The sequence below is a fragment of the Haliotis rubra genome, unplaced genomic scaffold (genome assembly GCF_003918875.1).
Source record: "Haliotis rubra isolate DU_JTF1 unplaced genomic scaffold, ASM391887v1 Scf36, whole genome shotgun sequence".
NCBI classification, from domain to species: Eukaryota; Metazoa; Mollusca; class Gastropoda; order Lepetellida; family Haliotidae; genus Haliotis; species Haliotis rubra.
In genome coordinates this window covers 12228-37454 of record NW_025767035.1, presented here as the reverse complement: position 1 = coordinate 37454, position 25227 = coordinate 12228, and the positions used below count along the sequence as shown (strand labels likewise).

The 25227-nt window shown below is 38.0% G+C and overlaps 1 protein-coding gene across 1 annotated transcript; it reads right to left on the bottom strand.

Annotated features, from left to right (window-relative positions):
- Positions 1–1146: 1146 nt before the first annotated feature.
- LOC124285410 (fibrinogen-like protein 1) lies at positions 1147–22982 on the bottom strand. The gene is made up of 3 exons (XM_046721633.1): positions 22842–22982; positions 3274–3364; positions 1147–1984 (listed from the first exon to the last, which is right to left on the bottom strand). The coding sequence occupies exons 1-3, from the start codon at positions 22875–22877 to the stop codon at positions 1335–1337; spliced, it is 777 nt and encodes a 258-aa protein (XP_046577589.1). The 5' UTR covers positions 22878–22982; the 3' UTR covers positions 1147–1334.
- Positions 22983–25227: the final 2245 nt, after the last annotated feature.

Genomic DNA, 25227 nt, shown 5'->3' with positions numbered 1-25227 from the left:
AGAAACCGACACACAAGCTCACATCACCGATGATTCCAGAGAAAAGTAAATAAATTTGAAAGATTTCTAGGAAAAGTATTAAATTCCTTACAAGCAAGTCTCTAATGCCCAGGACTTATTACCACTTATATCACAATAGTCTGAGAAGAATGTTTAAATCTGGGGACATTATAAGGCTTGAAACGACGTCGGCACATTCATCTTGCTATGTATCAATATAAAATACGTCTGTCACTGTAGTCACACCCGAGATAAAGTAAATTATATATGGTTAGAAATTGTTAAAACAAGCATTTGGAACATGATGGCAATGGTAACCCAGTGCTTGTTTGATCGGCATTCTTGAAGTACGACTTTACAGATACCAATTTCTTATTGATGCACAGAGGGGCGTTCCCATGTTTATTCTTACATCATTATCAAGATAAAGATTATTACAACCAGGTCATGAGAAGTATATATGCATGGCATGTAACAACAGGTAATTGAGAGTAAGTTGCATACTGTTTGATGAGGAAAGACGTAAGATCAACAAATAGCACATATCTTGAAACCAATATAAAGAAAGTTTTTTTAAAATTGTAAACAGTCTGATTTGATGCTAATTAAACAGCTGATTGATAGATTATATCTGTAAATCAACTTCACTAAGTCGAAATCCACTCCATCGTCCAAGTGATAAACTCAATCAACTATTCAATCACCAGCCAATCAGCTTGTTTATCCTTAATGATGAACGTCGAAACGTCACTCATTGCAATAAACAAGAAGCTGTTATCACTAAAGTGGTGTGCTTCGTGTGGATCCCTATACTCTCTATTGCAGTATAAGTGAGATCAGCTGGAGAATGTTCAGTTTGTGAATGACCAGTCTTGGGTAAAGTTCTCCTTTTATGAGGTATGTTATCTTCCAAATAGATCTGTTTCCAAAAGCTTTATCTCATGTGCAGAGGTTACTTAGAAATATTCAATGTTTACATATATATACATGTACCTTACTAAGTTGAAGTTTCTGGCCATAAGGTAATTAACGTAGTAATTGCATATTCTTACCATTACATGTTTAATTAAATCCCTTATTTTATGCCATTGTAATGTTCTCTGATCGGGTACTAGGGGAGACTCCAATTAGTATTATGAAGAAGAAGAAGAAGAAAATAGTTTATTAACGTGTCACGTGGTATACAATTGACATATTAAAATCACATAAAATTCAAAATAAAAAAAATGTAGACCATCCGGCCCTACGGCCTATTATACACCAAGTGAATTCACTCAACGTTACATCTGCATCGTTCAAATGTGTTTCCGGAGCCAATTTCTGGAATGTACATATTACATCTTTACAAGCCACAATTTCAATATGTAGGGAACAGCATTACCTAAATTATTTGTCCAGTAAACCTCATGCTGGACGTTTGTCCGTAAACCATCAGCAGTCATCAACAGACGGCCTGTAGGATTGCAGTCTGCACATGCGTTAAACCACCATCCACTCTGATAATCGACTGCGCAGCTTCCGGATGGCAAGTTGTCGTTGTCGCGGTCAAATGTACTGAATGAGGACCCATTCAGAGGGCTTAGACAATCACCAAGAGGTTGTATATTCGGCGTCCTCACGGCCGAAAATGTAATCATATAGCCGTTCGTTTCATCAGCCACTCGCGTATCTTCATAATATTGATGATAGCGACTTTTATTCTTCAGCACAGCCCCCGCTCGCAATTCATATGAACCAGGTTTTGTTATGAGATGAATCTTCTCAAGTCCAAGCCAATGGTCACCTGTCACATCACCAAAACCGTTTTTGTAGCCGTCCCAGTTTTGGTAGAAATCCACTGAAGACAGAGACCGATATGCAATTCTTGTTCTCCCGCCGAATTTCATGGTGCAGTGGACCGGAAATGACGTTTGCGAGGCTAATGGTTTAATATTGTACACACCGTCGGTGTAGCCATGGACGGAGTTGAAACCCTCAGAACAATCTGTTGCAAGAGAATTGTCATACATTGCATATATGGTCACCTTTACACAACGGTGTCAGCGCGACATGTATTTGTTATCATTCCTATCTTTCCATAACTTCCTACCACAAGGATCGTCCTGTTCGACATAGGGGTGAGGTAGCCTAATGGTTAACTTAATGGTTAAAGCGTCTTCTCGTCACGCTGAAGTCCCTGGTTCGATTCCCCAGATAAGGTGTGAAGCCCATTTCTGGTGCCCCCGCCATGATATTTCCTCAATATTGCTAAACGCGGCGTAAAACCATACTCACGCATTACCATCCTGAGTCAGCCAATCAGAATGTATATCGAGACAATATAATTCCGATTATCAAGAAACTTTTGCCAATATGCCTTTGTTTAAAAACTGTGGGAATTGTAAATTGTTAGTGGTATCGCCAGTCTGCTATAAAATCTGTTTTGGGTCCTTTTTCAGGTCGTGAAGGGAATATTTTCTTCTTGTTGAATAAGTGTCCATTATATTTTTAGAACCTCGTCTTTTAACGATCGGTGATATGTAAATGCATCATGATATTGTAACACAGAAGAAAAAAGAGCTTCACAAAAGCATGATGAAGTCATGATCATTACTTAATTCCAAGGTCTAGGTCTTGCTTGGGAACAGCATTAGTGACGCCAAACCGTGACGGGTCATCAACGAAAATTCGTTTAGCACATTTGTACCCATTTTAGAGAATCGAACTCCGGCCTCTAGGCGCCACAAGTCCAAACTTTAACCTCAGTACTTTGCTACCACGCCGATCCATTTTTTTTTTATATCAGCACGACTGAAATGAGTTCTGAAGCGTTGTAATTTCATGCAAGTATTCACCAGTAATGTCACCAGGAAATCACTGTTGAGGGTTAACCCTAAGCAGGTTCACGGCTCCCTTTGCGCGCGTCAAGTTGCCCTATTGGTTCGATATCGCGATGGAGGAGACGGGGGCCCAGCTTAGGGTTAACCTCAAGAAGCATGTCAAAGAATTTCAAACACTCTGGTGAGAATAAATTTAAATCCGATGTTTAAATGAACTTAGGTACTTATTATAGATGTTTCTATCATTCTAGTATTAAGTGCCTTGTTCCACTAAGTGATCACTGACCACTGTGTAGGTAATCTTTATAAGCGACACCTTCTTAAACTGAAATTTGCATCTGCAATTCCTCAAATAGATACACACTCTCTGTGTTGTTGCCATAACATTTACAGAAACATTGATGGGATACACATATTCTTACACTCAAGAATTCAATACCAACTAAACACCCACCTGTCATTGGTCGCTCACACCGAGGACCAACGTGACCATCCACACACGCGCATCTACCATCTGGCTTCAGGAAACCGCCATTGAGACATGCCTGAAACAACAATGATAACGATCAATAAATCCATGCGCATCAAACGTATGTCATGGCTTATAGCAAAACAAAATATTCCAGAAATACAAATTGATGAAGAAATCAATTTAATAATACAAATTGTCTTGTTTCATTGTTCGTATTTTCACCATTCAGTTTCAGACGTGTATTTTGTGTATATTTTGGACTACTTATCTTAGCGTCTAATTTTGTTTTCTTTTAACCTTATTGTGTCAATAGATATTGATGAACGGTTATGGTAATGACAAAGAAAACCCCCAGATCCATATATAGTCGAAATTTACTCAATGGATTAAAAAGCCCTTCTCTATAATAATCGTAACAAAACTGTTTTGAGCTTATGTTCACGTGAATATAAATAATATCGCTGACTTATATAGCTTATAAGTTTTAACATAATAGGATTAAAAATAAGGCGTACACTGTTCTCAAATTGATAAATATTTCAAAGTCAAGCAATAAAAGAATTTTTAGTAAAGTTCATTCTTTGATAACATTATAATTTTTAAAAGAAATGGATCTCAATAATGAATTTCGATGTACAAAGTGATGTATATAAATTTCCTCAAAAAGGGTACATTCAACTCATTCAAAGCATATTTATATGTAGCTGTGTTTGAACCGCATACTATGTGTTTACTTGTAATCTCAAGCTAAATTTGCAATGATTTCCGGTAACTAAGGAAAGGTGTAAATCCTGATGACAAACCATTAATAAAGGTACCGTAAGTTCATATGGACCTTAGTATGGTGACCCTACCTTTCTTACTGATGATCTAATCTGCAATGAAAATAACCACTGGTAGGGAACTTGGTTTCAATGAGAGTGAATTTTTGCGACAGAAACTTTGATTTTGATTTGTGACAGAGTCTTTGCAATGATACTGTTAAAATAAGATAAAATGATAATTATAGTTTTCGTTTGTGGTATACTATAGACTATAATTTTCCTTATCAGCACATGATATCATCTTGCAACTTTATAATTTACTTTAATAAATCTAACAATAGTATAGGTATCATTTTATCATAATTTGCAATGAAAGTTATTTTGATAATTGTTATGAGAGTATATTTTTTGTAATTTGTAAAATCATTGATTAAGAGATAGTTATTTTGGGTCACAATGTTTAAAGTTTTGAGTGTGGGTTGTGGCTCACATTTTGCATCATATATGTTCAATGGCAATATTATTTCTAGCGGTGCGCCTTTTTGATAGCGCTCCAGAGTTGCCTCATTGGCTTATTTTGTTTTGACTCCCGGTCGTATGTTCAAGAAAATCGCCTAATGTTCTGAGTGGATAGTGATGCTCGCGAACTTTACTAGAATGCTCGAGAACTGTGTAAGAGCTATACAAAGGCTGGTTGTTGCGTTGTGCGGCGGGGAATCACATGGACTTTATTACATGGATTATTACTGGATTTGAGTACATCTGTCTGCCATCGTCATCGTCTGACGTCGTACATTTCTAGACTGACCCTGCTCGTCTATATTCAACATATGTCATTGTAAACAACCTTCAATTAGTATATCTGCTCACACTGTAAATGTCAAGACTCTGGTGAGTTAATATTTTATATATTGTGACTCAGTTGCATTGTACTAGAAATCTGTGTTGTGATTCATTGTAGCTTGCTCATTGTTTGTTCAATATATACTCAGCAGCAAAACAAACGTCAGTACGAATTCAAAATAAGACAGACACTGTAATCACATCATTACAGAAATGGACATAATAAGCGGATGAAAACCATTATATGTTTACAATATTTTGACACATCAATGAATAACTCAGCACAATTTCAAGACATTACGTGAATGTTTGCAGTCCATTCAGACTGTTGACTTCAGTACCTAATGTGACCACCATGAGCGGCAATAACTGCAGCACAGCTTCTTTGCATGGAGTGCACCAATCGATTAATGAAGGCCATTGGCACCTGGAAGCTCACTCTGAGAATGGCTTGGCGCAATAAATCGGCTGTATTTGGCCTTGGTATGACATTATTCAGTCTCCTCTGAATTTCATTCCAAAGATGTTCAGTAGGGTTTAAATCAGGACTATGGGCAGGCCACTGCATAATGTTAACACCGTTCTGCTGTAGCAAGTCCCGTGTAGCTTTGGCAGTATGGGCCCGGGCGTTATCATGCTGGGAAATGTTGTTCCGGTGACGTGCGAAATGTGGTATGATGTCTGCAGTTGATACGCAGTACCGACTCTCATCTGTGAACAGAACAGTTCTCCATTGCCTGTATCGCCAGTTTTGGTGCTGTAGGGCGAACTGTAAACGTTCACGCCGATGACGAGGGGAGAGGATAGGTCCACGGTAAGGTCTACGGCAATGAAGGTTCTCGCTGTTAAGAAGTCATGTTGGTCTTGTCGTCTTGTGGTCACTCTTGGTCTGTCAGTATTGGGGCAATCATTTGTGGTGTTGGTGGCCCGGAAACGTTGCTGCAGCCGGTAGATGGTCCAAACGTTGACATGCAAGTGACTGGCAACGGCTTGTGCAGTGTGGCCAGCTTCAAGTCTTCCTAGCGCCTGGTTCCCCTGAGCTGTCATGAGTCGCGGCATCTTGCTGACGTTGTAATGTGAATGTTTCAGCCAGGTTTGTGAGTGGATTTTATAGGGCTGGTCCTTGTGAACAACACGTGCAGCATGAGTTGCATGAAAAACATGGAGAACACCGTACCATCTCCGAGTTTGGGAAGGAATGTCTTTGTTCAGGTAAGGTTGGAGATGATGATTGTGATCTACACATTGTTGTAGATAATGATGAGTATCTGTCAATCATAAATAGACTTCAAAACGTAAATTGTTGTCTCATGTAACACACTAGGTGAATAGAGATGACACAACTTTATGGATGATCAGCTTCTTTATTTTAACAATAGCGACGTTTCGGTATAGATTCTTATACCGTTTTCGAGCATATGTCGCTTTAGCAATATTCCAGCAATATCACTGCGGAGGACACCAGAAATGGGCTTCGCACATTCTTAAGCTTGACTAGCGAACACTTTAACCACTTGGCTACCCCACCGCCCCATTTTTAAAGGATGACTAGTATGTTAGGAACATTTATTTTCTGGAGTTTTCAAGATAAATTCAATCATGACCTGGACCAAACTTGTCGTGCTTATGAAATGTAGACTTAATGACAGACAAAACCAACCTTGTGAAAAATATTGTTACTGCAAGCAAGTGTTCCAAAATTGTTTGTGTTCGATTATGAGGAAACATGATCAGCTGCTTGGTCGTTTAGTCACTGCAACCAATCTTCGATTATTTCAATTAATCGGACCACCACTAATGATTCATGGCTCCTTTAATCCCATAAGTGGATTCATTAGGTTTGTTTTTACTGAACTATATATTTCAAGAATATTGAAGTAAATCTAAGGATAGAGAAAACTATGCGAAACAGGAAGATATGACAGGTACCCCTTACAGCAATATTTATGCCAGGAGATTTTCAACAAAAGTGAACCGATTCTGCACAATTCTATTATAAGAAATTCAAGCAAAATTCATACCCTTCATGATGGAATTAAAAGCATGGACAAATATCACCACATTATACTTGACCACTTATGATGTTGTAGTCAACATTGTCCTGACATGGAACAGTCGAGAGACGACAATGTTATGTTCAGTTTAAATCACATCGAATTATAGCTTCAAACATTCAGACGATCTTTCGACACCATAGATATATTAATAGAAGCGTCCTATTCCCATTCATGGACAAGATTTTGCAAATTGTGTCCTGTCAATTCCATTTTTGTGATTGTGAATTATTTGTGACCATGAATGAATTTTCCGTAACATCAACTTCATAATCATAAATTATACCAATTCAGTGTTTTAAATATGTGTCTTCTTTTCGCTGATAAAACAGCACAAGCTTCTTTATAGTGGGAGATAAACCCAATCAGAATGCTGACTTTTTATGCTACAATAATTTATTCAAACAATTTATAAATTACATCAATTCATTAATTAAAAAAAAACAATTTATGACTTTACATGATTATCAAGGGTTTTCAGAGTAATATAACTACATTCGTTCCTGAAGGAACTTAGCATTGAGGTAAACGTGAAATTAATTCCTTCTTAAGTTGATTTCGGATGTCTACAGGCCATTTATTGCACCTTACCCTCGCCTTGCAGTTGCTAAAATCACAAATGCTCTGTCACAAATCATAAAGTTTCTGTCGCAAAAATCACAAAGACTCCACTCTCACAGTAACCAAGTTCCCTGCCAGTGATCGTAACCTGGTCAATGTGCAGCGCTGTTCAGATTCTCGCTCACCTCTGGATGTAGACTTGGAGTGCATGATGGACGCAGCTCCCCTCTACAGACACTTCATACCGTGGCCTTCGGACAAGTCAAACATGTATTTTCTTTGTTGAATCCAACTAACAATGATAATGTCGAAAAGACTGCTAAAAATTTACATGCCGATTCGCCTGTGATTATTTTGTGTATATTGTGCTAATCGTATTGTGTGTTTCATTAGAGCCTGTTACGACGTAAATTGTAATAAAAACGCAAATTGTAATACTTGCAGCAAATTGTAATAAACTTGACGTAAATTGTAATAAAAAACGTAAATTGTAATAAAAAAATGATGTAAATTGTAATACGCAAAGTGTAATAAAAATTGACGTAAATTGTAATAACTTTCGTTGCGGTAAAATGTAATAAATGTTTACGTAAATTGTAATAACAGTTTTAATCACTCGTAAATACGCGGGTGTTTGCTTTTCGTTGCATTTCATACATCAAATAAGCTGGTTAGGGCGATAACTTAAGAAAGATCATGGATTTTGTTCAAATTTGGTACCAAGGTATATTGGCGAGATTCACCGACACAAGTGAAATGGAGTGACCTTGAGATAATTGTCAAGGTCACAGCAAAAATCTGAGGGTTTTGCCAATATAAAGATTGTTAGCGCGATAACCCAGGAAAAAATTGACAAATCTTAGCTAAATGACGAAAATGATATTCGTCCTGATATATAATCGATATAAACTGTCCTCTGTATCATGTCTTTTCGCAAATATCTTTTGAGGTTTTGATATGTATACATATGAAGTAGGGTAGGGGTGGGTTTCTAACGGGTATATCTAACACACTTGCATGCATGTAGAGTCGGAGAGGTGGGTGGGTCTTCGGGTATAACTACGAGGGACGTTCAAATAGTAGTCAGCCTCACCTAGAATATGATACAAATGCAGCTGTTTTTATGTTTTATGTTTCTACATATTATCTGTCAGCCTGGTATCTTGGCTTGGTACTTCCAAAAAACGTAAAATCTGCAATAAAATGCATCACAAACTTCAGGAAACAAAATATGCTATGTTTGAGATTGGTAGAAGTCGGCTAGAATCAAACATAGATATTAAACTTCACAAAAACGCAATTTCAAAACTACAATCGCTTGGTCAAATGACTCCCCATTCTGTTTACTGAAAGAACTCGAGAAAGAAATGATGGATTTTGTTTAAATTTGGTACCAAGGTTTATTGACTGGAGATTGGAGATTTATCGACAACACTTGAATTTAGTGACCTTGAGGTCATTTTAAAGATCACAGCGAAGGTGTAACAGTTTTGCACATGCCAAGCTTGGTAGCCGCGAACTCAGAAAAGTATTAACAGATTTTGATCCAATTTTATATCAAGGTGTATTGATTGGGAAACTTGTGCTCATTTTAAGTTCACAGTGAAAAGTGTTTGCACATGTCTAACTTTTTAGTGCGAAAATACAAGACATAATTAATATGTTTTGCTTAAAGGTAGTACCAAGATGCGTTGGGAGTATCGTCTAACGCCAGTCCAATTCAGTGACCTTCGGATTATTTTCAAAGTCACAGCGAGTATTCTTGCGATATCTCCAAACCTAATGGGTGGAATTTGTTCGCATTTTGTATCAAGGCATCAGATGACAGTTCGGTAACGTTTACATAATTTGCAGGGTCAGACAGGGGATAATTGCGACATTCAGATATCGACATATGGCGGGGTAATAGCTATGTTTGTGACAAACGCTTTGTCATTACTAATTTTCAAATTTTTGTTAGCATATGGTTTCTATAATTTCATATTAATTCTACCAGCTGTGAAATTATTCGTGACACGTCTTAAGAAAGCCAGAGATTATTTGTGTATGTTTAAAATTAATTGTTTTTCAGTATGGAGTTATTTTCGATGTTGACGCAAGGACATATTTTACGAGCAATAGCTTTCAATAATTTAATGTTATTTCTATTACATTTTGAAGTTCTTCATAGCATATCCCAAAATAACAGGATATTGTTTGTTTACGCTTTGAAATGTACGTTTCTTGTTCTTCATTTTCGAATTATTTTCAATGTTGACGCAATGACATATTTGAAGTTAATTTAATGTTTTAATCATATGAGATTTATTATGATTTATGTTTCGATCATACATTCATATATTGCGTTGTCATAGTTTAACCTGGTTCGTATTATTTTCTTCATCATATTACTACATATTATTGTATTTTTATGAGAGGGAATTTTAAGTTACATTTGCTAGGGATATCATAAATCGCTGGCGCCTGGTTATTCCTTGCCACATAGCAGTCAATCTGTCTACTCATTTGTTGTATTTGATTGATGCATATAAAATAAAATGTAGAAATGATATTGAATTGCATCATTTGCTCCAAGGAATCGATCAGATGTGCTCGTTATCAAAGTAAAGTCAAAACTTCTTTCTGTAAGGTATACAGTGGAAGTTGACACCTTAATTGTTATGGGTAGACCATCATTTATTTAGTTTCACCGCTCAAAATACAACAAAGAATTCAACGGGTGGCATTAACCTCAAAGAATGATCATAACAATGCTTATAACATACGAGGGCAAACATATCGGGGATAATTTGTTTTCATGCGATATGCACCGGGTGAAATATCACTTTGTCATGGTGACATGAAATCATGAACAATGTTATGACGTCACGTTGCTTCTCAGAAGCCGCCTTCTAAATACAACGATGACGGGGAGCCTGCCTTTGTTGGAAAGTAGATTATCGCGTAATTTCTGCAATTAAAGACTTCGGTAATAAATAGAAAATTATATTCGTGACCATAATATGCTAGGCTAACGACCTAAATATCGGCATATCCCTTCTCTCGTTCCGAAAATACCAAGACAGTTACCAACGTCCCAGTAGTGTCCATATATTTTAGAAATCTATAACAATAAAGCACAACCTCACTACTTTTTTTTTGATAAATTACAAAGGATTAATTAACCATATTAAAAGGTGTTCAGGCTTGAAGGACGAAGCTCATTAAAATCTATTGCCAGTTCCCTTTTAGAGACTGATAAAAGGTTCGAAAATGTGGGTTATAAATGAAAGTTTTTATTGTTGTTCATACCCTTTAGGCCTCCCGCCTCTACATGTATTTGAGATATAACCGTTAGAACCACCCCCACCCCCCCTCTATGTCTTAAAGTATGCTAGAAATAACCGTTAGAACACACCACACCACTTTTCTGCCCATTTATTCAATTGGGCTAAATCATAGTTGAGAGTTGCTTCTATCGATTTTACATATTTTCCCGCAACACCGATTGATGTGTCATCGGCCAACATTATTGTGATATTTTGTAAATTTCCAGGTAAATCATTGATATATACAAGGAACACAAAGGGCAGATCCTTGAGGAACCCCTGCAGTAACATTTAGTTTTTCATAATGTTCCATTAACAGAGACACACTGTCGTCTAGTTAGTTAACCAACTAAGTACGTTTCCACGAACACCATCATTTTCTAATTTGTGCAATTAACCTTTATGCCCTGCCCTGTAAAAAGCTTTTGAAATATCACTAAACAGCATACAGTAAAGGCGGTGATTATCTAGGACTGAGCATATATTATGATAAATGTCTATGTTGAGATGTAGTAGAATGACTAGCAGTAAAACCTAACTGGAATTTACTTAAAATGTTACGTTCATGGAAATGGTCGTGCACATGCTTTACCATTATTCTTTCAAGGATTTTCCAAAGGATAGGTATTAAACTAATAGGTCTGTTATTAGTTGGGAGGGATGCATTTCCTTCTTTCATAATAGGAGTAACATTACCCGTTTTCCACAATGTAGGAAATACAGTCACGCAGTGATATATTATACAACAAACAAAGAGGTTCAGCTATAGATGTACGAATTCGTTTTACCCCTCTCATGTTAATGCCATCAGGTCCACTAGATTTGTTTGCTTGTAAGGTCTTATCAGAAACCTCCTTTTTTGTTGTCGCATACTTTTGCGTAATTGAAACAAATGTGGACCACGTAAAGCTGATGTATGGCGTTATTACAGCAAAGGCTGAGCGGAAGGAGAAATAACATATGGTTCCGGCAGTGTGAGACTATTAAGAAAGGTCACATGCAGCGCAATAATATTCCACTCACTCACTGCCAAAAAATATTTTACAGTAGTGAGCTGAATAGACTTACGAGTTGGTACCTGTGGCATATTTGGCTGTGCTCTAAGAGAGACATCCTCGATAATCGCCAGGGTATACGTTACGATAACTCTCCACTATACCCTGGATGCATTCACGGCTTAGGGCGATGATTTTATTACCTCCCTTGGCTGGCTCCGCATTCTCACAGTAGCCAATCAGCTAAGCCGCCGTTACAACCGAGCTTGCCAGTGTCAACAAGGATAGCGGTCGCAGTCGCGAAGGTTTGTTCGCAGTGCAACTCAGATTTTTTGGGAAATACTAAAGACAAATTGACAGATCTGAAACTTTAAAAAATATGTGACAGAACTCCTTCTACTTCTTTCAGAGTACCTCTGCATCAATTGAGTTGCCAAGTTTTAACGGTAAGATAATTTAAGAAGCGAAAGTGAGTTGTGATTGGTACGCTCAACTTCCCAGCGTAGGCACCTGATTGGGTAAAAAGCCAGCCAATTGAGGTAATAAAATCATCGCCCTAAGCCGTGGATGCATCCAGGGTATAGTGGAGAGTGACGTATACCCTGGAGATTATCGAGGATGTAAGAGAGATAAAGTGCTATTCTATTGGGACAGCTAGGGACACTTGAGAGGACAAAGAGGCACCTCATCGCCCTTTGTTCACCACTGAACCTTTTAATCCCTCGAAAGAAGCACCTCACAAGAACTGCCAACACCGCAGACAAGACGTAACTGATACTGGTAGCAAGAGCCAGTGCATCTTAATAAGGCGTGTTAGCTTGCGTAATACTGCTTTCTTTTGGTGGTAAGAATAATGAGTTCACGTGGACGTGCAGCACATTGAATACTCGGATGATATACTCCAGGAGAAAAATCCTATAACTATATAACTAAATATATATATAAATCATATAACTATATATATATGTATATATGTGTATATATGTATATATATTGCATAGATAAATAAAAACAGAATGCCTTTTTCTCCAACATGTTTCGTTCTTTACTCTTCAGGGAGATTGTAGCGGTTACAGTATGACGTCATTACATATATATTGTGACGTCATAATAGGGACAACATTCTAGAGCGACAAGGTCACAGCTTGCAATGGTTTAACATTGGTTTGTACTTGTCTATGAAGTAGTGTTCTTTTAAAATTCGTTTTACTTTGTCCGAATTTTGAACTTGATAAAAAGGAAATATTGTAAATTTAACATCGTTTCCTTTCGCACAGACATCTAGATGTTCACTCAGTGGGATACATCGGGTTTCAGGACACTTTATTTGTTGTTTGTGGACACGAACCCGGCTCTTAAATTTTCTTTTGATTGACCAATATACTGTTCATTTACAGCCTGTGCATAGTTATTTATATACATATATTATGGTATCATTGAACCCAAATGTGTTCCAGAACATAAATACAAATATGTGCATCTTAGAACAAGATGAAAAACTGAAATCTATGCTGAAATCTAGAAAAATAATAAATAGCAAAAGACAAAATCAGAATCTTAAAAAGATACTAACAAAAGCCAAATTTATTTCAAAGAAACAGAATTTATCAAATCCTACTGTGTCTAGATGCAACAGAGGTAACTGTGGAACGTGTCGACATATTGTTGAAGGACACTCTGTAACTTTCACGAGACACGGAGAATTCTATGTAAAACAGAATTTTGACTGCTCTTGCAAAAACATAATATATGTCATAACATGCACAGGCTGTAATGAACAGTATATTGGTCAATCAGAAAATTTAAGAGCCCGGGTTCGTGTCCACAAACAACAAATAAAGTGTCCTGAAACCCGATGTATCCCACTGAGTGAACATCTAGATGTCTGTGCGAAAGGAAACGATGTTAAATTTACAATATTTCCTTTTATCAAGTTCAAAATTCGGACAAAGTAAAACGAATTTTAAAAGAACACTACTTCATAGACAAGAACAAACCAATGTTAAACCATTGCAAGCTGTGACCTTGTCGCTCTAGAATGTTGTCCCTATTATGACGTCACAATATATATGTAATGACGTCATACTGTAACCGCTACAATCTCCCTGAAGAGTAAAGAACGAAACATGTTGGAGAAAAAGGCATTCTGTTTTTATTTATCTATGCAATATTTATGACTGAACACCTGTACTACTTTGGACATTTTGTGTATGTATATATATATATATATATATATATATATATGTCTGCGGATCTAAGTCGACCATATCAGATTAATGTCTATTAATATATCGCTCATCTCCTACGTAAATACGATATATTAAGTACTACGTAGGGGATAATTTGTCCTACGTAGGAGAAAATATGCCTTACGTAGGAGATAGTGAGACCAAACATTTTTTCACCGTGGCCCTACTACGCTTCCGTAGTACTAAACCCTAACTTGAAACTCTACATATTACTGTAAGAAACAGTTATCATGAACATAGAACCGTTCATAGAGAACCGTTCTCTGTCAAGTTTGTACAGGAGGTGGTGCGCGTGTAAACGTATGAAATAATATCCGTTACATGTTCAACACGAATGGCGTTATGAATTAGCTTCACAATATCATCTGCGACTGAATATCTTCGATATTCACTGCGCGATCAAAGGTAACAAGAGTTTTTAAAACTCCCAGCGTTGTTGAGTGAGTGACTCAACATGGATTTATGCATAAACACCATACAGGGCATTGATTAGATTCATGTTCCCAAAGGAAAGACCAGCACGAACAAACAAAGGCGTTCGCTACACGCTCTCGCTTCATGAGATATACGACGACAGATGGTTGTTGTCACAACAGGGACTCAGTGAGTGTTCAATGGCAAAAAACAGTCAGTAATTTACAAACCAAATTAAAAAAGAAAGGTTTCTTTTTATCCACTATTATGTATAATTTATTATGTGTTAAGTTGTAGAAACGCTTCACTTCAAAGAGTACATAAGCACAAGAACTTCCATTTGTTTTTCATTGTCAGATCACATAATGCCAATGTCATCGCTGGGCGGGGGACGGGAAGTGACTGAAAAGCAAATCAGCTCGGAATACTTTCTGTGTTTCAAAGACAGCTATTTAACATTAATGGCTGGTGTAAATCACATAATGCCAATGTCATCACTGGGCGTGAAGTGACTGAAAAGCAAATCAGCTCGGAATAGAAGCTGTGTTTCAAAGACAGGTATTTAACATGAAAGACTAGTGTAAATTTTGCAGTAATGTCTTTTTAATAACGATCGAAATGGGTTGACCAACATGAATAATCTCTCCATATATGCCTATGAGTATGAAGTGAAGTACATGTAATGCCTTGCAAATGGTATTATTGATAAATATAACTTGACAAACGTTCAGCCATTATTTCGGCTGTGGGGTAGCCAAGTGGCTAAAGCGTTCACTCGTCACGCCGAAGACCCGGGTTCGATTCCCCAAATGGTTACTATGTGTGAAGCCCATTTTAGGTGTCCCCCGCCGTGATATTGCCGGAATATTGCTAAAAGCGGGTTAAACTAAACTCACCCACTCACTTCATTATAACCCACACTGTCCATGTATTTCATGCAGCCCCGACTATTTTGTCGTCGCCCATGTCCGTGTATGAACCATACAGAGACACATACAAATTGCATGTTACAATAATGTCAGTAAAAGCTAATATCATCTAAATGCGTTTTCATGCAAGATTAAAGAGTTACAATGCCTTTAAGGAGATATGCAAATAAACTTTAAGAAGGAATCTCGTAGCATGCTGTTACTCTGTAATGAACGAGTGAGCAAGTGAGTGTGGTTTGCCCCGCTTTTTGTAATATTCCAGCAATATCTCGGGGGTGGCCTCACACATGGTACATTATGCAAATATGGGAAATTGAACCTGGATCCACGAGCGAACGCTTTAACCACTAGCCAAGCAAACCGACCCTCCATGATCAACGAGGACACGTGACCAGAACATAATTTGTTAAACATCAAGCACATTCCTATGGTTGTTTTCATATATGGACACAGCAGATAATTTCATATATGCTTTCATTCGGAAAGTGAAGTATGTGTATATATAACATTTTATTTTCTAGCATAGCCATTGAAAAGCATAGTTTTATTACTTCCTTTTTAAAACTGTTTATGAAGAGAGAATGCAATGCAACCATTCTGAATAACACATATAAGATTCAGATTTAAGATTCACAAATCGTAATCGAGACGGGAAGCTATATGGGGACCTTAGGAGAACGCATAACGTGTCAGTTGACACGATTTATCATCAATGAAGATCTTACCGGACCCGAGCAGCGCAAGGTCGAAGGGCCCGCCAACTGGTCTTGTATAAGAGAGTTGAGGCGTCATGGGTGACCAGCGGGGTCATGCATCCTCATTAAGATGGGGGACGGGTGGCCAACAGCACTTCGATGAAGTGTGCAAGTCTACTAAACTCAAGGTTGTGATTAGTCTGAGTCAAGACAAATGAATACTATTACAGTCACGAGATAACTTGTTTGAAATACCCATAATGCCCTTGAACGATCTCATGAACAGTTACTGTCGATAGTCATCATGACTCCATGCTTTACATATGTTAACATCAGTATAACTGAGCATAAAACTGTGTTGTTTACAGTAACATTGCGCTTTTGCAGAGATTCACATGTGATGTAAATGAACAATTTATATGATTTAGATAAATATGATAATATGTGCTCATGAAGTTGTCAATGCCTCCCTTCACGTCTTCAGTCAGTGACACGCACCGCCAGATGTTAACGATGTACGCGCTGCGAATGTTGTGAAGCATGTGCACGTGAGTGTGTGGGATGCACGAGCAGTGTATCCGTGCTCTACATGCTATGTAACGGTTCTGTCTACTACAGACAGACAACACGTACTTATAATAGATCGTCCATACAAGTAAACTGTGAGCTTCCTCCGATGATAACGAGTCCCATTGTACCAACTTGATGTTTATGCATACTATGATTTTGCTTGCTTGGTTCCTCATTTCATTAAAATGCACATACGAATACACATTTGTTTGCATCACTAACCAGGTATAATCTTGAATACGAGTGGACGTTGCTGAGCATAGCATTGACTACATGCATAATACGTTGTGTAGTATATGTGCAACATGTACAGTATTGCAGTATGCATATTACAGTAAGGGCTGGACAGAAGGGCAAATAATATCGGTCTGTGACTGTGATACAGACTGGGACAAGGTATGGAAAACCAACAATTTGGACAACAGACCATTGTTTGGGTATTTTAATTGTAAATATGATTCAAATAGCTTAACCTAGATTTCGATATCCTCGAATGTACATTTGGTTGAAACTGGAAAATATACATACGCTCAATCACAAGTGTCTCCAGGTCACTGAGAATCATTTGTGTAGGGGCTCGTATTGCAATTCTCGTGCGTTTGCATGTGTTGTTGACGCGGCATGGACGCCTTGTAACATCACTATTTGATTATGATTCACAAACACATGCTCATGATATGGTCGGAATCATGCCAAGGATTAGCAGATATTTATCATGAAAACAGGTTTTTATGTAAGTGGCTTGAAACTTGCTTTTACAAAGGCCAATAGATTCGATCACAATACTTTTCGTTTTACATCTTCTTTTCTCTTAACATGCTGACCTCAAAACTGATTTAAATTCTAATCGCTGATTAAAGAGTAAGACAATAAATAGTATGCCAAATTATTGTTACCATGACAACCCTGTGATATTTTACCTTATGTAAGAGAGGAATACATACGATGCTAGGTATGGCAGTACTACTGCAGCTGATAGTGTCTGTCGTCAATTTTAATAAGTTGCTTCAACGCTATCACTAATCACTGGGTATGTATACAATTATATGTGTGATGGAGGAGATCTTGCGTCGCTAGTTTTCCCAATAATCTGAATACATGTATGTAGCGTGAAACCGGCAGATACCTATAGAAGAAAGTGTTTGCCCTACCTGTAACAACGATGTCCCATGTCTATAGAAGGGCTATAATATGGGGAAGAATGGCATGTACTTTTATCTTGGCCCGTTTATGACTGACTGACTGACTGAGTTTGGTTTTACGCCGCTTTTAGCAATATTCCAGCAATATCACGGCGGGGGACACCAGAAATGGGCTTAACATATTGTGCCCATGTGGGGAATCGAACCCGGGTCTTCGGCGTGACGAGCCAACGCTTTAACCAATAGGCTACCCCACCGCCCCGGCCCGTTTATGAAGATAAATACTGCGATCTTTCACAATAATCTCTCTGGCTATCAGATTGAGGGTACTTTTTAAACATAACTGGTATTTCAATTATGTATTATTATACAGTAACATTCTTCAAACGTTCTCCACATACGTGCGTCAGATACATCGCGCACTACCCCTTTCTCTTTTGATCTCTCAAACGACTGTTACAAGTTCGGAGAATCCTGGTCAAAGTTGAAACGTCTTAAGACTATTCCCTACTATTCTGTAACATGCACATTGTACCTAAAATGGGTAGAGCTTCCGTTCGGGGGAATATCAGAAGGACAGCGATACACTTGTCTCCAATGTTGTAGAAGACACTCCACTTACTTAGGAAAACAATAACCCAATGAGATATTGCATTCATGTCGGATTCAATTGTTTCGGCCCCTATCAGATGTGAACTTGAACATGCAAGGTCTGCGTCTATGTCAGACTAAAGGTCTACGAGTTGTTTAGCAGCACTGGGGCGTAACAGTCATATAGGCCTGCTCCAAACAACGGAATATATATCTTTTGAGAAGGACTTCTCCGACGGGTAAAGGTACAGCAATGCAACATTACGAAAAATCTTTTTTTTCACTATTTTTCATTTCATGTCTCACAGAATATATAATTTGATGGGCGAGAGGTTTTAATATCGTTCTAACTTAGTCGAATTAAGTCAAAATGAGCTTAAATTTGTGTCATGATGCTTATAAACATACACTCATTCATTTACAATCTCCAAAACATGAATTCTGAGCAAACTCATGGGCGAGCGAGTTTAAATCTAAAGTTTTCGCAAAAAAATGTTTTCATTTTTTCATCCTTGGCATATATATTCATAACAACTGCACGTTTAATTTGGTCAAATCACTTGTCAAAAAGTACCCACAGTGCGGAGAGTCCAGAATTAAATTGTGACGTGTTAATGACATTTGTTATACTGTTAACACAGCATGGCTAAGAGGTGGCAAAGTCTTGCCGCCATCAGTAACATTTGAAACAGATACAAAATATTCATTTAATGTTGAGCTTTATCCAAATCTGTAAAAACTGAAGGTATCCCAGAATCATCAGTGACAAGAAGGGGAGTGGGCCCCGATGAAGTACTAACCACCTGATTGAGTAGACTGAGGTGATAAATAGTTATCAAAATTAGAATAAAAGTTTCCCTTGGCTATTCTTTTCAGATAATTTACTTTCTTCCTTTGCTTTTTGTATTTAAATAGCTCAGAAGTATTCAGAGATCGAAATGCTTTTTTCCTTAGACGTTCTCATTTCTTTTAAGTATGTTACGAGGGGCGTTGAAAAAGTAGTCAAACTAACTATATTCTCGTTGCCCAATGTTTGAAAAGAAGCTTCCATTTTATTTTGAAGGAATCATTAGCAAAGTCATATCCAAAATTTCATGTGGGTAATGTGGTTAACGAGATATTAGTCATCACAACATTGGGGTATTATGTTTCTTGCAAATTTTCAGAAAATGGAAAACGATCTCCCATTTGGTATCTAGTAATAGTAATAGTCCGCTTATATGGCGCTCACATCCAGGCACATTGCCTGCTCACGGCGCTACGTACATTACTGTCCCCGATTATAGGACACTATCGTAGTTTCCGATACTTTTTCAACTCCCTGGGGACTGTACAGCCATGCTGCATGTTAGGCGCAATGAACTAAACACTCACATTGCCAGCACATACCCACGGTTACCCATTTTACAGCTGGGTGAACTGAGACAGTGTAGATCTAAGTATCATGTCCAAGGATACTACGCAAATGTGCCGATCTCGGGAACCGAACCTCGGTGCCTCCTCGAAACAGGGCCTTCAGCATGATAGGCAGACGCCTTACAACTGCACTATTGCGCTATCTCTTGGATAATGGTATACCCTCAGATAGTATCATATAAAACATGTTCAGCATAGTATTGGATGACTTCCCGTCATCATCAACATTCAAAGATTTGGATTGCTTGATTTACATTTAGACGGGGACTGTTGTTTTTAGGACACCCTCATTTTAAATTTTCAAAAACATTGTGTCCAGATATACAACATATTGAGAGTTGACACTTGTGTGACCATTCAGTATTTAGTTTGAACCCTTGACACCATGTATGAATAAGTGAAAACTTTAGGATGAGTTATATCCTTATGATGACGTCAACTGAAAGGGGGTGGGTACTGTCTCCAAAACAAGCCCTTTCAGTAACATGAAGGGGGAGTCACTTGAACAAGCGATTATAGTTTAAAATTGCTTTTTTGTGCAGTTTAATATCTATGTTTGACTTTTACCAACATACAACATGTTTTTTGCATATTTTGTTTCAATTGGTGTAGGGGGATTCCCGCCAATACAACTTGATATAAAATTGGATCAAAATCTATTAATTCTTTCCTAAGTTCGCGGCTACCAAGCTTGGCATGTGCAAAACTGTTACACCTTCGCTGTGACCTTTAAAATGACCTCAAGGTCACTTAATTCAAGTGGTGTCGGTGAATCTTGCCAATATACCTTGGTACCAAATTTGAACAAAATCCATGATTTCTTTCTTGAGTTATCGCCCTAACAAGCTTATTTGATGTATGAAATGCAACGCAAAACAAACACCCGCGTATTTACGAGTGATTAAAACTGTTATTACAATTTACGTAAATATTTATTACATTTTACCGCAACTAAAGTTATTACAATTTACGTCAATTTTTATTACAATTTGCGTATTACAATTTACGTCAATTTTTATTACAATTTACGTTTTTATTACAATTTACGTCAAGTTTATTACAATTTGATTCAAGTATTACAATTTGCGTTTTTATTACAATTTACGAATTTACGTCGTAACAGAGCCACCCGATGATACATCTACAATGAAATATAGATGGAGGTGTTCCGCAAAGGTCATGTTAACCAAACCTGATACTTTTAGAGGCTTAATGATACAGAGCAATAAAGGAGCTTGAAATATACTGAAAGGAACAGCACGTGGAGACATTTTATCAACGCGACCTTTTTTGTTTACACTACATTTAACCACTTCACACATTACCCCAATTTTTTTCAAATGCATTAACCGAGTCTGAATACTGAATTCAGCCATTTTCCTTGCTATATAACCACGCATAAAATTATTTGTTTGCATGGGTATATTTGTGTTGACGGAGAGGACACAAATCAGTAGAAGTTAGGCAACCTTGGTCGCGGAGAGTCTTTGGATGTGTGACCGTATCTGGCAGCTTGACCCCAGAGAGTTTCTAGGACTTCACTCCTGTCCCACAACGAAGCACATGTGATACATGTGGTCTCACCCTAGGCAAGTGAGTTTGTTCATAAATTGCCTCTGTTCGCCCAGCAGTGAATGGATACCCGGTGGGATAGGTCATGTAACTTTTTACCTAAAATGTGTTGGTCTTGGGAACAATTGTGTGAATACAGGCGCTGAATTTGCTGAATACAGTCTTGAACAACATGTACGCACTCAGACACGAGGCATATCGTAAAGGGGAAGGAGTGAACTTGCCATATTCGGGCTGTGACCTGGTACTCTCTATTTGAGTCAGGGGCGGTGGGATAGCCCAGTGGTAAAAGCGTTCGTTCGTCACGCCGAAGGCCCGGGTTCGATTCCCAACATGGGTACAATGTGTGAAGCCCATTTCTGGTGTCCCCCGCCGTAATGTTGCTGGAATATTGCTAAAAGCGCGTAAAACCATACTCACTCACTATTTGAGTCAGATTAGCTGTATCGCTATGCATACCTACACATACCCTGGGTTAAGTGTAATATGTTTAAACACGGTTTCTAACTATAACATGTCATCATACTTTTCATGAGATATATATTTGTCAGTGAATGTTTTCGAACAGTATTTCGCTTGTATCATCCTGACGCCGCTAAAGGACGCATTTATATGGACGGAATTTGAGCGCCATTGACCACTGGACAAAACATCTATTTGTAGGAGAAACAGCAGAAAAATTTGGTTCATGTTGACATGCCATAACACGTTCCCTGAATTCTAAAAGCCATCGTGAATTCATTTCCTGACTTCTAAAAGGCATTGTTAATTCATTTCCTGACTTCTTAAAGTCATCTTGAATTCATTTCCTGAATTCTAAACGGCATTGTGAATGCATTTCCTGAATTCTAATCGTCATTGTGAATTCTTGCCCTGAATTCTAAAAAGCATTGTAAATGCATTTTCTGAACTCTAAAAGGCATCGTGGATTCGTGCCCTGAATTCTAAATGGCATTGTGAATGCATTTCCTGAATTCTAATCGGCATTGTAAATTCTTGCCCTGAATTCTAATCGGCATTGTGAATTCTTGGCCTGAATTCTAAAAAGCATTGTAAATGCATTTTCTGAACTCTAAAAGGCATCGTGGATTCGTGCCCTGAATTCTAAATGGCATTGTGAATGCATTTCCTGAATTCTAATCGGCATTGTAAATTCTTGCCCTGAATTCTAATCGGCATTGTGAATTCTTGGCCTGATTCTAAAAAGCATTATAAATGCATTTCCTGAATTCTAAACGGCATTATGAATTCATTTCCTGAATTCTAATCGGCATTGTGAATTCTTGCCCTGAATTCTACAAAGCATTATCAATGCATTTCCTGAATTCTAAAAGCCATCGTGAATTCATTTCCTGAATTCTAAAAGCCATCGTGAATTCATTTCCTTAATTCTAAACGGCATTATGAATGCATTTCCTGAATTAGCATTTGTAAAACATTAACTCACCTTTTCATAATAGCTGAAATCGACAGCATCAGTCATCTTAGAGCAATCGCCAATATCGAGGTCATCATTAAGCTGACAACTCCGATTGAGTTTGTGATGTTGAAAAGACTTGCACAAATCACTTTCAGCACACAGGAGGGCACACTTTACTTGGCTGACTCCGTTAGCCATGCCGTACCTGTACTTGCTCTGAAGAATCTTGCCTCCACAAGCGGAATTATCGGTAAATTCTTGAAAACGGAAGTCAATACTTCTTACAAGAGTTAGAAAAAAACAGTGCATACAAACTGTGTATAATTCGTTTCATGATATTCGAGTACTTTCGTAGTGCTGCTCCGCTTACTTAAAAAAATATCTTATATAGTTTACAGCGTTGACACTCCCTTGTAGTTGTTTCACTTGCGCGATGATCCAGATTGAAGCTCTAAACCAGTTAAACATTCATGCGTAATTGACGATAGCTGTATTTGCGGCTAGCGATCAATAAGAAACCAATTTACCTCTTTGAAGGACATGTTGAAGCCTTGTTGTAGGTTCACGTGTTAAACCGTGTGTCAAGTACATATCCTGATCCCTTTGATGTACTCCTAAAGAATGATATCAGTAACTGAACAAGTTTGTCAAGTGTAAAGGTAATCGTGATGATTGGTTCACCAGCGTCACGGTTCACATACACTCATGATTAAGTCAAGAAACAATATTGTAACAGTACACATACCCTTAACCTCCCTAACAACCACCGCTATATTCCCATCAAACACAACAGGTGAAGTTTGCCAGGCACATTTGTCTCCCAAACTCGGATCCTTTCGTGTCAATGTATAACGACGCAATGCCATACCCTTACAGAACGCTAAGTATGGACCTGACACCGCGCATCAGTGAAAAGGAACGACTGCCGCCCAGTAGAGTATAACCAGAAATTATTGAGAATTTTAGGAATATGTTTAATTGGATTTTTAGTATAAACAACCTTGACCAGCTATCAAGTGCTTGGTTTCAGTCAAGAGAGGCAACTCCGTTAATCCTTTTCATTAGTTTGTGAAGAGTTATCCCCCTTTGTTTACTTGCTAGCAGACGACAATTTCAGTGATCCTAAGTATCGATGATTTAGAGAAGAGGAAGTTGATTTTAGAGTATCATAACAAGGACGTCAGATCAGCTAAAGTGATTTCGAGTGGAACAGGCATCCTCTTTGTCCACTGTTTATCGTGTTTTGAAAAATATTGTAAATGGCATTGAGCACCAGGGAGGTGCAGGTAGGCCCAGAAAATTGACTGTCGGTGACAGGAGGCGGCTTGGAAAACTTAAGGCTTGATATGATTGATAGAGGAACTGTGGCTGTCTGTAAGGAGACAATTAGAACTGAGCTGCATGCAATGGGTTGGCAGAAAAGTCGAGGAATTCCATCACTGATCATGAAACCTGAACAAAAGGAGCGAAGGTTGAACTGGTGCTTACAGCATAGAAATGTTAACTGTCATAATGTGATTTTCTCAGATGAAAGTTCTGTGTGGCTGTTTCCCCAAACACTGAAACTCTGGACAAAACAAACTGAAAACCTTTGTATCAGTCCGAAATTTAACGTGTGTGGGGGCATATGTGTGTTAGGGGCAACGCCCCTTTGTGTATTTGAAGGGAATATGAACAGTGAGCGGCACACAGATATTCTCGAGGGACATTTACTTCCATCTGCTCACGTGTTCTATGGAAATTGTTGGATTTTCCAGCAGGACAACGACCCAAAACATCGTTCAAAGCATTCACAGGCCTGGTTTTGGACCCAAAATATGACATTATTAGAATGGCCAAGTTAGAGCCCTGACCTAAGTCCAATAGAAAATGTTAGGGGACTTATGAAGGAAAGTGTCAAGAAGAAAAATCTGACAAATATTGCTGAAATGAAAGAACAGTTGGTCCGATATTGGGACAGCATGGACCACGACTTTCTAACTTCTTTGATCAGTAGTATGCCCCGCCGCATTGAAGCCTGCATTGCTGCCCATGTTGACTTGACAAAATACTAACTGTTCACCTGTCTTTGAATCTGGAGTTATGTTCTGCTAATATTCACATTTAATACGTAAGTAATGAGTGAAAAAACATAAAAAACATAACTTGAACTAATAAGAGAAGAAGAAATGAGAGGAATATCAATGAGAAATATTCTGCTCTGGTATGAGGAAGGTGAAAGACCAACAAAATATTTTTGTCACTTGGAAAATAGAATCTATGTTAATAATTCTATTAATAAACTTCAGTCAAGCAACAATGAGGAGTTAACAGATAGTGATTCTATACTGAATGAAGAAAAGCCCTTCTTTAAATTGTTTTATTCTGCTGATAAACAAGACGAAAAATACTTGACCACCCTAGATCACATTGT